Here is a 20,477-nt window from a genome sequence, read left to right on the forward strand (position 1 = left end):
TAATGTCTGATATCTGATGATACAGACCTGAAGTTGTGGAATCATCACAACCATGCATGACTCCAACAGACCATCATCAGCAATGCTTTCCTTAAACTTGCCCACAAAATGCTCAAATTCACTTCTAACCTTAACTTCGGCCTACTTTAAATCCTCAAAATTAAATACAGAATCAACTTGGACTAACAGAGCAAGATGACTGACCTAAAAAGAGACTATAAGACTTCAAACACCTTCTGCAGGTGCCTGGCACTTAATGTGCTCTTCCCCTGAGACATAACCACATTCCAGGCTATCAAAATTTTTAAGAGTAAATGGGCCAGGGGCGCCTGGGTGGCTCAGTGGGTTAGAGCCTCTGCCTTTGGCTTGGGTCATGATCCCAGGGTCCTGGGATCGAGCCCCGCATCGGGCTCTCTGCTTAGCAGGGAGCCTGCTTCCTCCTCTCTCTCTCTGCCTGCCTCTCTGCCTACTTGTGATCTCTGTCTGTCAAATAAATAAACAAAAATCTTTAAAAAAAAAAAAAAGTAAACGGGCCATCTCAAAACGTTTTCTTGCTTGAGTCTGCATCAGGAAACATTAAATACTCACATGACTATGGTTCATTCACTATCTGATTCATCCAATCACCTCGCAGTGGATGGAAGTTATTGGACAAGCACATGGAGAAAAGGCATGACATTTCGAAAAGGGTCCCTTTGGTCCTCCCCCAATGGCCTAGAACCCCCCCAAGTTCACCAGTGTTTTTTTTCAGTTTTGACTTTGACAGCATTTTAAAAGGCAACTGATCACACTGGCTCTCTTACAAAGTCAGAAAATGAAAAAAAAATACCAGAAAATATTTAAGGCTGGACAAGAAAAACATGAAAGAGCATCTGAAAAAATAACTTACCTCTGCATCTTCCCCAAAGAATCTATATTTATATCCACATTCCACACACAAAATTGCATCTTTCTGCTGTTGTTTCAGTTCTATGTATTGTAATTCTAAAGGTGTGTAAATGCTTTTCGTCCGTTTGTTAGATGGCTTAGGTTCAGAAGTTTTCTGTGAACTGTCATTACCCGTGTGTGATGATCCAAAAGGACTGAGATCAGAAAGTGTCTTATCCTGGCAATGAAAATATTTTTATAGTTTAGAAAGTATTAACCATATTAATAGTTTTCAGAAAGACCGAGAATGCAAATTTGGTGCAAACCTAACAACTGGTGAATCTAAGTGAAAGTTTACAGGAGTGCGTAATATATTCAGATAAACTTTTTCACAGGTTTGACATTTTTTTTCAGGGTAAGAGACTTTAAAAAAAAAAAAAAAAAAGAGCCAAACTAAACTACTGCATATTTAAGCAAATTTTAAAAACCTAAACATTTTAAAGTTTTATACACCTCTTTTTAAAGTTTATTTCATTAAATCTATCATAATTAACATTTTTCTTTTCCTTATTTATTCCTAGATGTGTAAGGCACAAAAAGTGAGGAGGGATGAATGTCTCTCTCAACGGTCGGTAAAACCACCTTCAATAAGCATACCATCAGCTAAAGAATGTTTCAAATTTCCAAGCACAGGCCAAAATATAGTACATTCCATAAATCTTGACCATAAGAAAGAAGCAAGATTTTTTTTTTTTTGGTAAAGAGATATGACAGAGAGCTTTTGGGAAGTATAAAGCATGGTCACGTTTCAACATTAGTATTCCTGCTAGCCTTCCCTTCACGTGTGAAAACCATTAACTAATTCCAGTTTAGAGCTTAGGGCAAATTCCTTGCTTCTGTATAAATAAATACAAAAGGTAAAATGAGATAAATTTGTAAGCTAAATCTGACTTCTAGCTGTCACTGTATTGCTGCTATCATCTAAAAATTTATCAGCTACGCCTAGAATTAAAAACATGGCCTAAAAGGGGCACTTGGGTGGCTTAGTCAGTTAAGCACCTGCCATCAGCTCAGGTCATGATCCCAGGGTCCTAGGATAGAGCCCGAGTGGAGCTCCCTGATCCACAAGGAGTCTGCTTCTCCCTCTCCCTCTGGCTTACCCCCACCCACTTGTGCTCTCTGGCTTGCTCTGTCAAACAAAATATAAAATCTTAAAAAAAAAAAAAAATATATATATATATATATATGGCCTAAAAGACTAGTGTCTGGCTGGCTCAGTCAGAAAACTATGCAACTCTTGGTCTCATGATCATGGGTTTGAACACCACGTTGAGTGTAGAGATTACTAAAAAAATAAATAAATATTCTTTTTTTTTTTTTTAATTTATTTATTTGTTAGAGAGAGAAAGAGAGAGAGAGAGAGAGTGAGCACAGGCAGACAGAGTGGTAGGCAGAGGCAGAGGGAGAAGCAGGCTCCCTGCCGAGCAAGGAGCCCGATGTGGGACTCGATCCCAGGATGCTGGGATCATGACCTGAGCCGAAGGCAGCCGCTTAACCAACTGAGCCACCCAGGCATCCCAAATAAATATTCTTTAAAAGACTAATGATCGGGGCACCTGGGTGGCTCTGTTGGTTAAGTGTCTGACTCTTGATTTCGGCTCAGGTCATGATCTCAGGGTCCTGGGATGGACCCCTGCCCAGAGCAGGAAGTCTGCTTCAGATTCTCTCTTTGCCTCTCCCTCTGCCCTCTCCTCACTGACTCAAACAAATAAATCTTAAATAAATAAATAAATAAATAAATAGGACTGGTGATCAGCAGGGGAAGGGAAGAGAAAAAAAGAAATGCTCTATATGGCCAAAGGAGAGGACCTTGTTCCAAGAGAAAGTCCAGCAACATGTACTTTACAGCTGCATTTAAAAATGTGGCTTAGCTGAAACAGGAGGCAGAGATGTAAATTATCTGAGTAGTGCAGCCCAGCAAATCTCCAAATCTCAGCAGTGAGGTGGGGAAGTGTGGGGAGGTGTGGCAACAGAAGAGTAGGTCAATGTATCAGATGAGAGAATGCATTTACTTTTAACTTTGATGGATTCTCTCATTTGTTTCCATGCCTTTTATGTAAAATCCAGGAATACTACATATTGTAACACCTAATCCATACTTGAAGAAAATATATTTCCTAGAAAAAAAAAAGTTCTTACTTTATGCTTTATTCACATATGGAATGAGAATAGGCATGGAGAAAAAAACTTTTATACTAAGAAGTCAATCTGAATACTTGAATATTAAGCAACTTTTTTTTTTTTTTAACCATTTGGGTGGAAATACTTCCCAGAATGTTAAAATGGGAATTTCAAAACCTATCAAGACTTATGGGGTTGTGGACTCCCACACTAATGGTCCTAGCCCCTAAACCCTGGCCATTTAACTTCACTTAGTAGCTTCTACCACTCATCTGTGTCCTTCCATGCCATCAAACAGCTATGTCCTACAATGACATCCATGTACTACACTTCTAGGTGTCCCTTCTAACTGGTGACTGCTAATGTGCTGTGAATCAGAAATACCAACGTGGTCATTTTACGTATAAAGTAATGGCAAATAAGCTCTAATCAAGCCCTAGAGTAAATTCTCCAATTAATAAAGTGAGTTTTAATAGACAAACATTTGATATCTATATTTTTATGACCACTACACTCAGGTGAACTGCTTCTAAGTATTGAAATAGATTAAAAATAAAACAAAAACATCTTTTTTCCTGATGACCAATGGTAAGTCAGTGGATCTCAGCTTGGATGAAGGGGGAGTTCATGAATCCAGATTTTGTGGGAATTAATGTAAACTCCTGAAAATTACATACAAAATTGTGTTGGTGTGAGTATTTTTCTGAGTAAAGAAATCATTGCTTTCAGGCCATAGCTTTTTAAGAATCTATAGCTTTTCATTTAAATGACTCAAAGAAAAAATAAAAGGAACTATTTTTTTAATTCAATGGCTCTCAACCACCATGGCTACACATTAAAATGAGAGCTTTTAAGCAATATCCATACTCAGTTCTTAGCAAAGACCAGTATGGTTCTGAAGAAAGGTTTTTGTTACCATTATGTTTTTTAAAGTTCTCCAGGTGATTCTCATTTAAAGCTGGACTGCAAACAACTGCTCTGAATTGTGGATGTTAATGACAGAGCAAAAGTTCAATTCTCTGATTTTGCAATGCTGCAAACATTGATATATCATTTAACAGTGGAAGTAAAGAGCCATATATATTTGGTTTGCCTTTGAATTTACTTTATATCACCAAGTTTTCAACTAAAAACCCCCAAAACCCATATATGTTGCCTAAGATTTTCCATCATGATAACTATAAGGAGAATTAGAAAACTTGTGCTTATACTCATTAAGAATCCCCCCAAGCTGGGGCACCTGGGTGGCTCAGTGGGTTAAAGCCTCTGCCTTCAGCTCAGGTCATGATGCCAGGGTCCTGGGATCGGGCCCGCATCGGGCTCTCTGATCAGCAGGGAGCCTGCTTCCTCCTCTCTCTCTCTCTCTCTGCCTGCCTCTCCGCCTACTTGTGATCTCTCTCTCTCTCTCTGTCAAATAAATAAATAAAATCTTAAAAAAAAAAAAAAAAAAGAATCCCCCCAAGCCAAGGATTCCAACCCAGAATGTACATCAGAATCACCTTGGGGGAGGGGGGGCCTAGGTGGCTCAGTGGATTAAAGCCTCTGCCTTCGGCTCGGGTCATGATCCCAGGATCCTGGGATCGAGTCCCGCATCGGGCTCTCTGATCAGCAGGGAGCCTGCTTCCTCCCTTCTCTCTCTCTGCCTGCCTCTCTGCCTACTTGTGATCTGTCAAATAAATAAATAAAAGAATCACCTTGGGGGCTTTTTTTTTGGGGGGGGGTGTTCTGTTTTAATACAAACCAATTCTTCCCTCCCTAATACATAGTAAATCAGAATCTCCGCAGACTTAAAAAATAAATAAGCTATAATGCAAAAGCTCCCAAAGCTAATCTGGATGATTAGCCAAGTTTGGGAACCACTGCTTTGTATAAACCCACAGAAACTTATGGCACTTCAGAACCTACTGATTTGAGTACCTGGATATTCATCTACAGAACACATACCTTTTGACTAATATGAGATTTGGAGTCTTCACAAGAAACTGCCTTCTTTGCACGTAGATGATTGATATCGTCAAAATCAGTACATTTTGGCAGAACTGCCAATCTCTCCTGAAGAGGTTCTGTCTGGACTCTATTTCGAGGAGGGGCGGAATCGCAGCAGAATTCTTTCAATTTTTCCAGAGACTTTAAAACATTCTTGGTCCTCAGACATTTCTTTGGCTCTTAGTTAGCAAATCAGAAGAAAATATAACAATAGTATTTTGTTCTCATTATGTCAATTCATAACCAGGGTATGATGAAGGGGGGAGTTCATGAAGCCAGATTTTGGCAAGGAATGTACACTTCTGAAAATTACATACAAAATTGTGTTGGAGTGAGTATTTTTCTGAGTAAAGAAGCCACTGCTTCTTTTTAGAGTTGTATTAAAGCCTCTTTTTAAAGAGGGAGCTTCTCACTAAAGCAATGAATCTAACTAAAATGTGACAAGGAGATAAACATTTGGATTTAGGGTAAAGATAGCTTACTGAAACATACATGTCATTTCACTTGGTCCTGAAACCCCATTACAAACTACAGGAGGGTTTTTTCTTTCTTTCTTTCTTTCTTTCTTTTTTTTTTTTTTAAGATATAAACACATAAGGACAGAAACTTTTCTCTCTGTGAAGTGACAGGTACAAATAAAAAAAAATCTGAAACGAGAAGGAAAAATAGACGAATAATAACCAATTTAGCATACCTGAAAGCTAAATACTAAACCAGTAGTGAAGAAAACCAAGAACCAATACCTTTGCTACACAAAATGCTTAAGGCTCAGGAGTCAGGACAGCAGTAGCATATGTACTAAAGGGAGATTCTAAAATAAAGAAGACTGGTTCAAAGCAAGTTGATCCCTCGACCTCTAGCCTACTCCAAGCTGTGCTTCTCCACGTCAGAAGAGAATTGGAGGTTACTCTGGAAAAGGTAGAACAGGCACAGCTGAGCTGGGAGAACTGTGCCTGAGCCAGAGGAATAAGGGGAAACAGGGGCTTACCGTAGGCTAAGAAATCCAGCCTTTTCCTCATGAGCTCTAGAACACAGGCAGCCAGAGCTCCCTGCTCTAGCCAAGAGCTGGGAAGACTCCAGACCAGGGAAACTGATCAGCTTAATGGGAAAGACCTAGAGATACTGACCTCAGGAGTTCTCCAAGGAAGGCAGATCATTACCCTGCCCTAACATGCCTGCTATCCCACCTCCACAGCTTTACTCATGCTATGCTTTCTCCCTGAAGTCCCTTAACCCCAATTTCCACATCAAAATCATACTCATCCATTCTTCAAGATCCCTCTCAAAATTACTTTTCCATGAAACTCCTGCTAAATCCCTTAGCTTAAAATCATCTTTTGTCTGTGTTCCTATAATAAGATCACATTTCTCCATAGCACTTATCCCAGGCTGCCAACTGGCAGTTCTTCTTAAGCAAGCAATCCATAAAAGAAAGAACTATCATTTACTGTCTACTATCTACTATATGCCAGAATATATTATATTTCCCTTTAGGGTAATACTATTAGGTAGCCACTTCTAAATATAATGAAAAAGGGACTGCATTTATAACCTCTTACCTTTCCTATTAAAGCAAAAAAAACAAAACAAACAAACAACCAAAAAAAAACCCAACTCTGAGAGCAAGAGTTGTGTTTGGTCCATTTCTATGAGTTTAAAAACTTCTCATATTTATATTTAACTACATATGCTTATTTATATTTAAACCTCTTCACACATAAATTGTACCTGGTCTCCTACTAATCTTGTAGCTGGAATAATGTATATTTGAATCTCTTTCAAATTACTCTCCACTTTTCAAAATATATACTTGAATCACTCTTCAGAAGTATACTGTAAGTGTGTATATTATACAAGGACTTCCCTCCTATGGATATTAAAAAACTTTCCTGGGATGGGGGTGGTTTTCCAGTCTTGGGGTTGTACTCATAAAAGTCTGAATTTATTTATACAGCATTATGATTGTGCTCACTTCAGCAGCACATATACTATAAGCATTAAGATAGTGAATATTTGTATTTATCAAAATACTTCTGAGATAGAGTTCCATATTATGTTTATCTGTAATTCAAATAAGAATATTAATAACATAAAAAGTCAACTCTGCATTCTGACCCATGTAGATTTTATTTATTAAGAAGGGGCAAGTATATATACCCTGTCTCATTTGCTCTTCCTACTACGTGATGCTGACACTTCCTGCACTGAGAGGTGGGGTTGAAGGTCACTTCTCTTGAACAAAGGCAGGCCTTCGTAACTAACTCAACCAACAGAGTAAGGCATGTTAACTTCTGAAGCTAGATCTTAAAAGTCAATACAACTTCTGTCTGACTCTCAGGGTGCTCATCCTTGGAGACTCAAGCTATAAGGAAACTCAAACTAGCTCACACAGAAAGACCAGTGGTGTGCTTAATGAAGCCAGTTGATACTGGCTTACCAGAGGCAACTGTTAAACCTTCAAGAATTTTCTGAGGCAACTGTCAAACACAGCCATGATTACAAATTAGATTATGTCAACTTACAATTAAATAAACTGTATTAAAAACAAAGGTAATAAATAATCAAACCTCAGCGTTTTTTAAAACTGTTACTACATTTTACTATTACCTATGTTCTCTTTTTTTAAATTACCTATGTCCTAAAAGTTATTAATGTCCATTTTTTAAATGTGGTAGAAATACTATATAATATGCTACTGCTACTATGTATTCCTTCCCAACTCTAGAAAAATCAAACCTTAGGAACAGAACTATTCTAAGCCTTCTCTTCCAAAATTTAAAAACAATCCTTAAAAAGGTCAAACTGATCCACAAAGAATTTAACTGCATGCCAGAATAAAGTCCAACATTCTTTAAAGAAATCCCAAACCCAACACATGCTAACACAGAATTCAAAATATCTGTGATCCAAACAATTACTTACTAAACATGAAAAAAAGCAGGAAATAATAATTAAGGGATACAGACCCAGAAATGACAGAGATGACAGAATTACCAGATATGGACATGAAAACATATTATAAATACGTTTCACATAATCAAAAAGGTAAAGAAAAACATGAACATAAAGAGAAGCAAAATGGAAGATTTAGATTTTGGAGTTCTGTTTGGTTTTGGTAACAGCTTTTCTCTATGTTTCACAGAGAGAAAAAGGTGATTTCTTTTAAAAGAACAAAATAGAACTTCTAAAGTTTAAATGTACACTATGTGAGATTAACATTTTACTGAATGAGACTTATGGCAAATTAGACACCACAAAAGAAAAGATTATGGAATTTGAAAACATAGCAGGAGAACTGATCCAAAATGAAGCACAAGGAGACATACGACTGGAAAACAAATAAAGGAACTGGACTGGCAGATGTTCCTTTCCCTTTTTTTGGGCATCATTTTTAATAAGTCACAAAAAGTTTTATTTCAAAACATTCTAAGTCAATTGCCTTGTTGACAACAGAAAAGATTTATGATTCTCTTTAAGTATACATCTCCATTTCTATAGTTATTTCATATTAAGGCTTTCATGTTGACCCTAAATCCGAATTTTACCTTTTGGGGAAGGAAAGATATCTTACATGCTTGATCCACTGAACAGAGACTTTTTTTTTTTTTGCTTTCCTTTTATCTCATTCTCTGCCTAATTTTCCGGGGATAATGAAGAAAGAAGGATTTTCTGTTAACTTTATAACAAATCCTCTGAGGCCAACAACTAAAGAAATAGTGTTCAATCATCTATAAATCCAACACCACTTCTAGAAGTCAACTATCTCAGGACTGGTGGTTTTATCCAAAGACTTTCAGCAAACAGAAACAGCACTTCCATGCTAAAAAAAGGACAGAGTAGATTTACATAACCTGACATTGAAAATTGTTCAAAATGTTCTGTTAATTGGAAAATGATAGCTGCAAATTAGTACATATAGCATAATATAATTTACAAAATACAGTTGACCTTAAACAACATGGTTTAAACTACATGGGTTCACTTACTTGGGGACTTTTTTTCAATAAATACAGTGTACTACTATAAATGTATTTTCTCTTCCTTATGATTTTCTTAACATTTTCTTTCCTTTAGCTTACTTCATTGTAAAAATATGGTATGCAATATATATTACATATAAAATATGTTTTAATCAACTGTTTATGTTATCAGTAGGGTTTCCTTTCAACAGGAGGCTATTAGTAGTTAAGATCTGGGGGAGTCAAAAAGTTCTACATGGATTTTCAACTGTGCAGGGCATCAGCGCCCCTTACCCCCATGTTGTTCAAGGGCCAACTGTAATTATTACTAAGTAATTTGTGGGTCTTTGTGTGTACATGTAGATGTGTATAAATAGAGAAACCTGGAAAAATATTCAGTAGCCCCCTAAAATTACCAGAAGGTCTCACTAAAAGGAAAGGATGATGGGGTCTTTCATTGTCTACCCTCTACATATCTGTATTATTTGAAATTTTTATAACAAGAATGTTTTACCTTTGTAATCAGGACAAAAATTAGCTAAGAGAAATACAAGAGAAAATGGGGAGAACTATAGGCAAATTGCAGAACCCCAGCTCTATCTCCACACCCCCAAAGCCCTACTCACACCACCACTTATGGAGGGGCCACTCTACTCAACCACAATGGAGACCTTTGCCCATAAAAGAAAAAAATGGCACAACTCTCCAATAACATCCTCTGCTCTCTGGAGAATACAGTATCTGGCCACAACTAGTGAGAAAAAACAATCATCACCATAGGACTCACCAGCATTCCCAAACTTTATTGAATCACTTCTTCCTTCCTTTTCTTGGACTTTCTTTGCTTTTTTTTGAACAGGCTCATCACTCTCCAGTGGTCTCTTTTTACTGCTGCCAATTTCTGCAACCTGTATTAGAAAATGATGTGTTATCTCTAATCTCAAAACTTGATGTATGTGAAATAATTTAAGATTCACTTCTGAATAACAAGGTTCTTGCCATCCCACTACTTATGGAATCACCTATGTTCAGACTTGGAAAGAACTATTTATATAGATACTCTCCAAACTGTTACGAAAGACAATGTGGAGACCAGAAGTCATGAGCCTCAGCACTTCAAGCCCTGTTAGCATTAATTAGAACCAAGGCTTATACCTTTCTTTACTCAGTCAGCCTTCACCTAACTCAGTTTATAAAACCTGAGTCACCCTACTTACCTATGTTAAATAAAATACCTTTTAAAAATATATATCCATTTAGGAAAGGTGAAATTAGATACATAACAAAAGAACACTACCATTTTTGAAACGTCAATGTTAATTGTAATTTAACTGTTTCATGTTCAAACTTGGCTTCTGTTCACCACCGAAGATTATAAACTATGTACTGGCAGGAAACCTGTCAAAAATTAAGTCCTTCACAAAATACCCTCTAAGGGGCACCTGGGTGGCTCAGTGGGTTAAAGTCTCTGCCTTCGGCTCAGGTCATTATAAACTATGTACTGGCAGGAAACCTGTCAAAAATTAAGTCCTTCACAAAATACCCTCTAAGGGGCACCTGGGTGGCTCAGTGGGTTAAAGCCTCTGCCTTCGGCTCAGGTCATGATCCCAGGGTCCTGGGATCGAGCCCCGCATCGGGCTCTCTGCTCCGTGGAGAGCCTGCTTTCTCCTCTCTCTCTGCCTGCCTCTCTGCCTACTTGTGATCTCTGTCAAATAAATAAATTAAAAAATCTTAAAAAAAAAAATTAAAAAAAATACCCTCTAAATAGTAGGTGTAAAATAAAATCTTGGTATATTCATGAAATGTAGACTATCATAAATCAAAAACAGGGGCACCAGGACAGTTCAGTCGGTTAAGCTTCTGCCTTCAGCCAGGTCATGATCCCAAGGTCCTGGGATGGAGTCCCATAATGTGCTCCCTGCTGGGTGGGGGAGTCTGCTTCTCCCTCTACCTCTCCCCCTGCTTGTGTGTTCTCTCCCCACGTGTTCTCTGTCAAATAAATAAAATCTTAAAAAAAAAAAATCAAAAACAGGAGAGGAGAACTCTATGAAAGAAAAATAAATGAAGGCTTTGAAGTAGCTAGGCTGTCATCCGTATTAAAACTTGGAGGGTGGCTAAAAGTCAGTCTGCAATCCCTTTCCACATCCTCAGCTGTTGTTAGTTTGTTTTTTAAAATTTTATTTATTTATTTGTTAGCGAGAGAGGGCACAAGCAGGGGGAGCAGCAGGCAGAGGGAGAAGCAGGCTCCAGCTGAGCAAGGAGCCCAAGGCAGTACTGGATCCCAGGAGCCTGGGATCATGACCTGAGCTAAAGACAGATGCTTTACCGACTGAGCCACCCAGACGTCCCAACACATCCTCAAGAAGTGTTGCGATCAGGAAGATACTGCATCAGGAAGCCCCAATGAGGGCTCAACCTTGGACTTTCCCTGCTGGCAGTGTCCCTGGGAAAAACGGAAACCAACTATTTTACTCAGGTGAATGGTGGTAAGCAACGGGAAGGATTCAATGACTAACCATTCACATCTGCACCCCTTTAAACCTATTCCAGCGAAACTGTGTATCAAACTTTACAATCTTAGCCACAAGAAGTGTAGTCACTGAAGAACTGTACAATATGGCTGCTTTTACCCTATTCGCTTGAAATGTTGAGCACTGCTGTTGCATGCTTAAAAACTAGAGACTTAGCGGCAATTTACTTCCGGTTACTTAACCAAGTATATACAAATACGGTAAATAAAGGTCCTCTTTAACCTTCAATCCAGATTTTTTTTTAAGGCTGGGGAGGTAGAATGGACGTTAAAAGATGTATCCTTTGCCCACAAGCCCCTACCCTCATCAGAATGGAAGTCCGGAGAACTGAGCACCTGTTTCGAGTCTGCCATTAAGTACCCGCGCGACCTTGGCCTCAAGTCTATTACTCCTAATGGAAACCACAACGTGAACTGCGCAGAGAATGGAAGCCAGCCTGGCTTTTCCCGCCTTCTCTTTTCAGAGCCCTGCCCCTCTCTCTTCCGGACGTCTCATCTCGCCGATTTTCGCGCACTATCCCCGCCTTCTCCCGCTCCACCCACAAGCACGGTTTCCGCCCCCGCCCATCTTGCCCCGCCCCATCTCCCGCTGGCCCCGCCCTGCCCTAGACCAAACCCACCACGTGTGGCGGCAACTGAGGCGGGAAAGTGGACGCTAGGGGCGCTGCGGAGTCAGAGTCAGGGTCGGCCTTGTCGGCTGCACCCGTGGGGGACGAGGTGGACTTCAGGCTTCCCGTAGACTGGAAGAATCTGCTCAAAACCGCTTGCCCTGCAGGGGCTGGGCCGGTGGTAGCGGCACGGCCAAAGACAGGTTTCCGGCCCGACATCGCACGACACAGAGCAACACCACCCAGCCAGGGCCCAGCCCGGAGCGCGAGCCCGCGGCCGCAGGTCCCCGGCGTCTGCGGGCGCGAGCACGTCACGACCCTGCGGTGCGCCGGGGCGGGGGGCGGAGTCTCGGCTGCACAAATGGGACCGAGGAGGCGGGGTGGCCGCAATTTCGCGCCAGGAGCGCCTGGCTGCTTACCGCGGCGGCGAGTTAGCTAGGCGGTGTTTACAGCTGCTGTCATGGTTCGTACGCTAAACTGCATCGCCGCTGTTTCCCAGAACATGGGCATCGGCAAGAACGGGGACCTGCCCTGGCCCCCGCTCAGGTACCTGCCGGGCCGGGGGTCGATTGGGTTTGGAAGAGCTAGCGCGGGGTCGCGCAGACACTTGCGGCGGGGGGAGGGGGACGGACTTGGCACCCGAGAGGATGTGAGCTGGACCTGGGCTTCCTTCCGCCATCGGGAGCCGAGAGGCCAAGTTATCGATTTCCGTCCTGCCCCTGCCGCTCGGCGAGGACATGTCCCCCCCGCGGCTGCCTGCCTCAGAACAAAGTCCCTGTCCTAGAGACCCCTCCACTCCACTCGCTCCCCTCCCCGCCAGCGCAGCGCCTGTGGGTCGCGTTAGAGCTGGAGCCCGCGGGATAATATTCTGAGTAACGCTGTTTGTCTGACTTGTAGGAACGAATTCAAGTTTTTCCAAAGAATGACCACAACCTCCTCAATAGAAGGTAATGTGGGATTTTTAGGAGATTGAGGTTTGGGAAACATCTTGCTGAGTAAGCTTACCAGTGCAGATTTTACTTAAATGAAAAGTTATCCATGTTAATCTGGGACTTTTTGCCTTACCACTCATTTGTATGCAGTTCCCAAGGTTTGTCATACCCTTAAAAAAAAAAAGTTCTTTCAAATTTTATAATGGGCAGGCGTACAGTTGAGGTACTGGGCAGAATTAGCATCTAGCTGCAGGTTTCAGTGAAGATTAGAGCATGGAAAAGAAATCAGAAGAGACCTTTACCATAGTCCCTGCAGGATATGATAGGGCCTGAAGGAGGGCAGTGAAGAGGAGAGAAGTCCAAAAAAACGGTTCCATGATAGTATGGAGATAAGGAAGGCGAAGGGGATGCAGGAAGGGATCCAGAATGAACTCTTAGATGCTAAATTTAATGACAGTTGAATAATCCTGGGTGAGGTGGAGAATAAAGGAGGACAATAGTGTGCAATTGTTAATAGTGCTAATTTTGAGATTTGGGGATTGCAGATACAGGGAAGTAGATGAGTTGAGCTGCTGGAGAGAAGAGGATAACCAAGGAAAAGAATATGGTGGTGGGATACTCGTTTAAAACATGAGACATGTATTTGGTCATAGGAGAAGGAATAGCAGAATAAAGGGGAAATGGTAAGTCAGCCAGAAGCACATGCAGCATAACTTTAACAGGACAGATTCAGGTTCGTGGACCTGGGACTTAGGTCCGTGGGAGTGACAAGATAGCAAGAGCTTGAAGCTTAAGGAATTGATATGAACCACTCTCTAGAATCCAGTTTGGTCTAGTCATAGGAAAAGCATCCAATTTCTGGCCTGTTTGCTAGTTTTCAGTAAATACAGTACTTGTTGGATGAGTGGATGGAAGGGTACTGAAGGTATGTTAGCTTTTTTTTCTTTTTTCTTTTCCTTTCTTCTTTTTCCCCCCATCGTCTCTGTATGCTCTTCACTTATGTCCACCTTAATTGTTAGGCCAGGTCTGTACCATTTCTCTCACCAGAATTCCTCACCTAGTGGCTCTGTTATTTTTGATACTTGATATCTCTTTACTAGCACCGAGAGCTCTGTCTTTGAAAATGCAGTGCAAATCACATAAGGGGCACCATGAATAATTGGGGTTTTAATTCTTGGAGGAAAACACTTTCCAAATACAGAAAAACACTTAGCCTTACTATTTGTATTTTGTAACTGTTAGTATTTTTAAATAAAATCGTGCTAATGATAATTCTTTGAAACAGACACATGTACTTCTTTTGCTAGCCTGTCAGAATATATCAAGAATTATAGAAATGTGTATATTCCTTTGATCCAGGTATCTGACTCCCAGGACTTTTTCCTAAGTAATTAAACCAAAAATGGAAGCTATGTGTATAAAGTTTCCATAGAAACATTATACTTGAAAGAAGCACAATTGAAAGTGTTATAGCTTTTTAATTGAGTGGAATATTAAGCACTTATCTTTAAAAGTATGACTGTTAGGGGCGCCTGGGTGGCTCAGTGGGTTAAGCCACTGCCTTCGACTCGAGTCATGATCTCGGGGTCCTGGGATTGAGCCCCACATCTGGCTCTCTGCTCAGCGGGGAGCCTGAGTCCCCCTCTCTCTCTGCCTACCTCTCTGCCTACTTGTGATCTCTCTCTCTCTGTGTCAAGTAAATAAATAAATAAATAAATCTTTAAAAAAATAAAAGTATGACTATTAATATGCCTACAAAGTATACAAATATGAATAATATTATCATATCAAACAGTTAAACAGGACTTATTAGATCTTCTAAGTCTTCAATCCCCACAGTAACTCTAGAAGTAGGAACTACTGTTATCTCCATTTTATAAATAAGGAAAGTAAGACACAGAAGATTAACATGACTTGTTCAGTAGATGACTGAATACACTGAACTTGAGCATTTTGCCCCAGAATCTTGGCTCTTCACTATTATACATGATTGCAGTTGAGTAAATATTGGATATGAATTGGATAACACCATAGGGGGAAAAAGTTACTATATTTAGGAAATGGGTGATAAATGTCAATTTTGGTAAGCTGTTTTAAATTTTTATTTTCAGTGCAAATCCACTAGATGTCACTATGACAATCATATCTGTGTGTGTGTGTGTGTGTGTGTGTGTATGAATATATGGAAATATATACTCCCCAAATATTCTTTTTATGTGATTTTCTAGGTAAACAGAATTTGGTGATTATGGGTAGGAAGACATGGTTCTCTATTCCTGAGAAGAATCGACCTTTAAAGGATAGAATTAATTTAGTTCTCAGCAGAGACCTCAAGTAAGTACTATAACAAAGTCACCACAAAAAAATCATGTTTCATTTCTTAGGGTGGAGGTCAGTGTATGACAGATAGTATAAATACAGTTTATTGATCAAGCTGCCTAATATCATAAAGGTAGTTCACAGAAAATGAATAAGCAGTTATTTATCCCACATGACATTAACTCACTCTGCTATTTAAGGGATTGATTTCACCACTGTAAAAAACCACATTAAATCTCAAATGTGGTAACAGATTTGCCAGTTTCCTTAAACTGTTACTCTGTAGGCTCAAGTATCATTTATATAAAATAATTAGTAACTGTTTTTCTAGTTTCACATATGTTTTGGGATTTGCCAAAATTAAGTGTTTTATCCCCGTTCTGGACTCTGCCCTCAATATAATAAGATAGAAATTTTAGGATGGGGCTAAAAATCAGTCATAATCTTATGTCCTATTCCTAGTTTACCACAACACCCAAATAACATTTTATACTTGTATTCTTTACCCAGTGTCTACAGGTAAAAAATTTGAAAGTACTGAAGTCAACCTAAGGATCCTAGAGAGAAAGGAATGTCTCCACTTGGCCTGTGCTGAGAATTTTCCTGTCCTCCAGTCTAACATTGGAGTACATAGTTATTGATGCTTGGAAATGCCCTGGGGATTTCATTCCAAGGAATTAGTTTATACCTTTGTGGGTGCCAGCTAGACAAGTCCAAAACTGTGGGGCAAGCCATAGGGAAGGGCATGCTGGAACTTTACAGCAAGGGCTGAAGTTGCTGACTGCAGGTGGAATTTCCTCTTCAAGGAAGCCTCAGATCTATTCTTAAGGCCTTAAAACTGATTGAATCCTGCCCATCCATACTGAAATTATCGAATTATCAACTTTAATCACTTCTATAATATACCTTCACAGCAACACCTAGATTAGTGTCTGAATAATCAAGGACTATAGCCCAACCAAGTGAACACCTCAAAGACCATCACATCATGGGAAGGAAAAAACATTATACACCATAGGCTAAGGGGGATCGGGCTTATATAGATTTTCTACCAAGTCCTTCCTAGGATAGCATAGGTAAAAACGTGAAAGAAAATAGACCAGAATATTTGCACTGGTTACCTTTGGATAATGAGGAATATGTTGATGTGCATCTTGCCATCTGCTGCGGTCTTCATACTGTTCTCTTTCTTTTGGTTGCTAGGATATTCTGGTTATCTCTTCACTTGGTAGAATCCAAATTCACAGACTGTATTGCCATTCCCAGAGACTCTTTAGTAACATATTCTTGAATACTACTCAAGTTTATTTATGGCTAGCTTGAGCTAAAACAAACATAAAGAAATCTCAGTGGGGAACATACTCAGTTGAGCCAGCAAATCTCCTCAAATAAGATTTGAGGAGATTTGCTGGTCTAATTTCTTCTTTATGACCCCCACCTGTGGTGTATGTAATTGGGTTTGGTTGTTTTCTTATGTATTTATATATAACATTTGTTGCTATATTTTGCTTGTTTTTTAAAGGCAGAAAAATCTCAAAAAAGTCTTTAGTATCAAGGAAAAAGGGTTATCAGTTATGAACACATCTTAGAGTTTATTTTTTTGCCCTTCCTTCTGGTTCCCTACTTGAAGGTCAATTACACACATAACCTGAGCATCTGCTGTGTGCCAGACAGTGCTAGATTTACTCTTGTAATCACTGTAGCTCATGCAGTCTTTTGGAAATACTCAATTTTTCATTACTACTCTCTAATGTAAGATGAAACTGAGTCCTCAAGGTAATCCCAGAATTTGCTGCCAGATACTAATTATTTTGGGTAACTAGTTCCCTAAAGTGTAGGGAGAAAGTGCTTTTCCAAAGCTATCTAGACAATCAAGTTGTGGCTTTAAAAGAAATGTTATGTAGCCACATTTGGAACACAGATTGACATGTTCTCAAAATGTTAAACATAGAGTTATCATATGACCCAGCAGTTCTATTTCTTGGTTTATGAAATGAAGGAAAAATAAAAACATATGACCACACAAGGTCAAATGTTCATAGCAGCATCATACATAATTGCCAAAATAGAAACATCCCAGATGTCCATCAGCTAATGAATGGATAAACAAAGTAGCCTATATCCATACAATGGAATATTATTCCACAATAAAAGAAGAACCAATGTATGCTACAACATGGATAAAGTTTGAAAACAGTATGCTGAGTGAAAAAAGCCAGAAACAAAAGACCACATAATTCCATCTATGTGAAATTCCTAGAATCAAATTCATAGACAAACTAGATTACTGGTTTTCTTGGAGAGGGTGGGAGTGGGGAATGAATGCTAACAGATACAGGGTTTCTTTTTGGAGGTATAGAAATGTTCTAAAAGTAGGTAGTGGTGGGGCGCCTGGGCGGCTCAGTGGTTTAAGCCTCTGCCTTTGGCTGGGATCATGATCTCAGGGTCCTGGGATCGGGCCCCACACTGGGCTCCCTGCTCAGTGGGGAGCCTGCTTCCCGCCTCTCTTTGCCGGCCTCTCTGCCTACTTGTGATCTCTCTCTGTCAAATAAATAAATGAAATCGTTAAAAATAAATAAAAGTAGGTAGTGTTGATGGTTTTACAACTCTGACTACACTAAAAAGTTGCCAAGTTCTACACGCTGAAAGGGTAAATTGTATGGTATATGATTTATATCTCAATAAAGTATTTTTTTAAGGCTTTGGGACCAAAAAAATTTTTTTAATTTTTTTTTTAAGATTTTATTTATTTATTTGACAGAGAGAAATCACAAGTAGGCAGAGAGGCAGAGAGAGTGAGAGGGAAGCAGGCTCCCTGCCGAGCAGAGAGCCCGATGCGGGCCTCGATTCCAGGACCCTGAGATCATGACCTGAGCAGAAGGCAGCGGCTTAACCCATTGAGCCACCCAGGCACCCCCAGAACCAAAAATTTAAGTAAATTTTACCACAATGCTATAACTTTGACAGCATCTTTGATAAATCCAAAATTCCTTCCACGATTTAAGATGTTGTAAATTGTGTCCAGCCCATAAAAGTTACCTGACATTTTGGGGCGCCTGGGTAGCTCAGTGGGTTAAGCCGCTGCCTTCGGCTCAGGTCATGATCTCAGGGTCCTGGGATCGAGTCCCGCATCGGGCTCTCTGCTCAGCGGGGAGCCTGCTTCCCTCTCTCTCTCTCTCTCTGCCTGCCTCTCTGCCTACTTGTGATCTCTCTCTGTCAAATAAATAAATAAAATCTTTAAAAAAAAAAAAAAAAAAAAAAGTTACCTGACATTTCATAGTAGTATAATTTTTATGGTCTCACTATTATCATCCACAGTGATTAAAGCTTTCTCTCTTTTCTCCCCACCACTCACACATTTAGTATGGCAAAGACTTAATCTGTCTGCTAATGTCTGCTCTGGTACCTACTAATTTTGTGGCTTCAAGTTTTATTAACTTTAAGCCTTGCTGAAACCCAGTTTCCTTATCTACTAAATGGGATTAATAATGAGAACTTCTTAGGGTGATTTTGAGGATTAATTGAAATTTTGTATATTAAATTTCTGGCACACAGTACCCTATCAATATCAGCTCCTACTCTCCCAACCTTTGCTATTTGAGCAAATAGCATTATTTTATCTCTTACAGAAAATATTAATATTAATGGAAACACAGTGAACAGGCTTGTGATCTCACTTTTACCCCACTAACTTTGTTCTTCTTTCCCTCAATTTTGAGCTTCATAATCAGAACCCTCACCCTTGCCCCCACCACTTTATTCTAGGCTTCCATTTTCTCATGTTGTCAAGACCTTGCTGTGTTGTCCCACCCTTTATTATTTTATTTTTTTTTTTGAGATTTTATTTATTTATTTGACAGAGAGGGATCACAAGCAGGGAGAGAGAGAGAGAGGAAAGCAGGCTTCCTGCCGAGCAGAGAGCCTGATGCGGGGGTCGATCCCAGGACCCTGAGATCATGACCTGAGCCGAAGGCAGAGTCTTAACCCACTGAGCCACCCACCACCCTTTACTATATTAAGCCTCACCACAGATTACTTCTACTTTGAGCTTTCTTGGAGCTTTTTGTTAAATAACTTTAGTGACTTCAGTACAAACCTCAGTCATATCTATGGTCATCTATCACTTTTGTGTTTTGAACATGTGTTTCTCTCTGAGACGCTCTGCTAAGGGATCTTTCTCCAAGGAGTATTATCCCTCATCGCCACACCCGGAATCATCCCCTCTGCTCATCTGGCATCCTCCATGCATCCCCATTGCGTGTCCTTCACACGGTGGCTACTGCTGAGATATTTCTCTGCCTGCCAGTGGTACAGGGGTGCTGTTCTTTTTCTTTTTGTCTCTATTCCCAGCACTTAGCATATCCCTTAGCAAAGCAGGGATTCAGAAATTTTCACAGAATAAATGACCGATAAGGTGGTTTATAAATCTAGAACCATCCTGTTTTCTAACTTGCCTTTTTCCCCCTCATTTGATATATTGAAAGATTAATTTCTGTAAATATTTGTAGTGGCTGCATAGTATTCAATTAAGAGGATAGAGCCTACTTGAACCAATTTTCAATAGTCGGACATCCCATTTCAAAGACTGAGTTTGAAAGGCTTTAAATTGAACTCTTTTTTTTTTTTAAATTTGGGTTAAGATGTGATCCTAGCCTAGGGTTTTTTGTTTTCCAATAAGCTTTCCCAACAGTCTCTAGGGAAATTGAGCCAGAATTTCATCTGCCACATCATCCTCGTTCACATCAGGCACAGTGGAAAAGATGTTTCTATGGTACCCTGCGGTAATCAAATGAGGCTGCTCAAGGCCAGAGGACACTGGTCTCAGGGATTGCCTAAATTAGGCCACACCCTCCTGAGGTCTGAGGGTTCTCGAATAGGACACCTTTGTAGTACATGACCATCAGCTGAGAATCTATTGTCTGTGTGGGAAGTTGCAACTCAAGACTCCAGCATCAGGCTGCTGGAGTTCAAATCCCAGGTCCGCCATTTCCTAGTTCTCTAACCACTGGTCTCTTAACATCTCAGCCTCAATATCCTCTATAAACAGGAATAAAAGTACTTACAAAGGACTGCTGTTTGCATTAAGTGGTATGAT

At 40.0% G+C, this 20,477-nt stretch overlaps 2 protein-coding genes across 3 annotated transcripts in view; one reads left to right on the top strand and one right to left on the bottom strand.

The window, feature by feature from the left end:
• MSH3 (mutS homolog 3) overlaps positions 1-12,446 on the bottom strand; it is a 187,929-nt gene extending 175,483 nt beyond the window's left edge. Inside the window, exons 1-4 of the mRNA XM_080804700.1 lie at positions 12,144-12,446; positions 9,781-9,901; positions 4,993-5,213; positions 890-1,105 (exon numbers count right to left, since the gene is read on the bottom strand). Coding sequence (XP_080660826.1) covers positions 890-1,105; positions 4,993-5,213; positions 9,781-9,901; positions 12,144-12,350 — 765 coding nt within the window. The 5' untranslated portion in view covers positions 12,351-12,446. The remainder of the gene's footprint in view (positions 1-889; positions 1,106-4,992; positions 5,214-9,780; positions 9,902-12,143) is intronic.
• Positions 12,193-20,477, top strand: part of DHFR (dihydrofolate reductase) — a 30,928-nt gene continuing 22,643 nt past the window's right edge. Inside the window, exons 1-3 of one of the 2 annotated variants that reach the window (XM_080804705.1) lie at positions 12,193-12,677; positions 13,029-13,078; positions 15,292-15,397. In XM_080804705.1, the coding sequence (XP_080660831.1) occupies positions 12,592-12,677; positions 13,029-13,078; positions 15,292-15,397 (242 nt within the window). In that variant the 5' untranslated portion in view covers positions 12,193-12,591. The remainder of the gene's footprint in view (positions 12,678-13,028; positions 13,079-15,291; positions 15,398-20,477) is intronic. The other variant, XM_080804706.1, reaches the window with a different exon arrangement.

The sequence above is a fragment of the Martes martes genome (genome assembly GCF_963455335.1).
Source record: "Martes martes genome assembly, chromosome: 5".
Lineage (NCBI taxonomy): Eukaryota > Metazoa > Chordata > Mammalia > Carnivora > Mustelidae > Martes > Martes martes.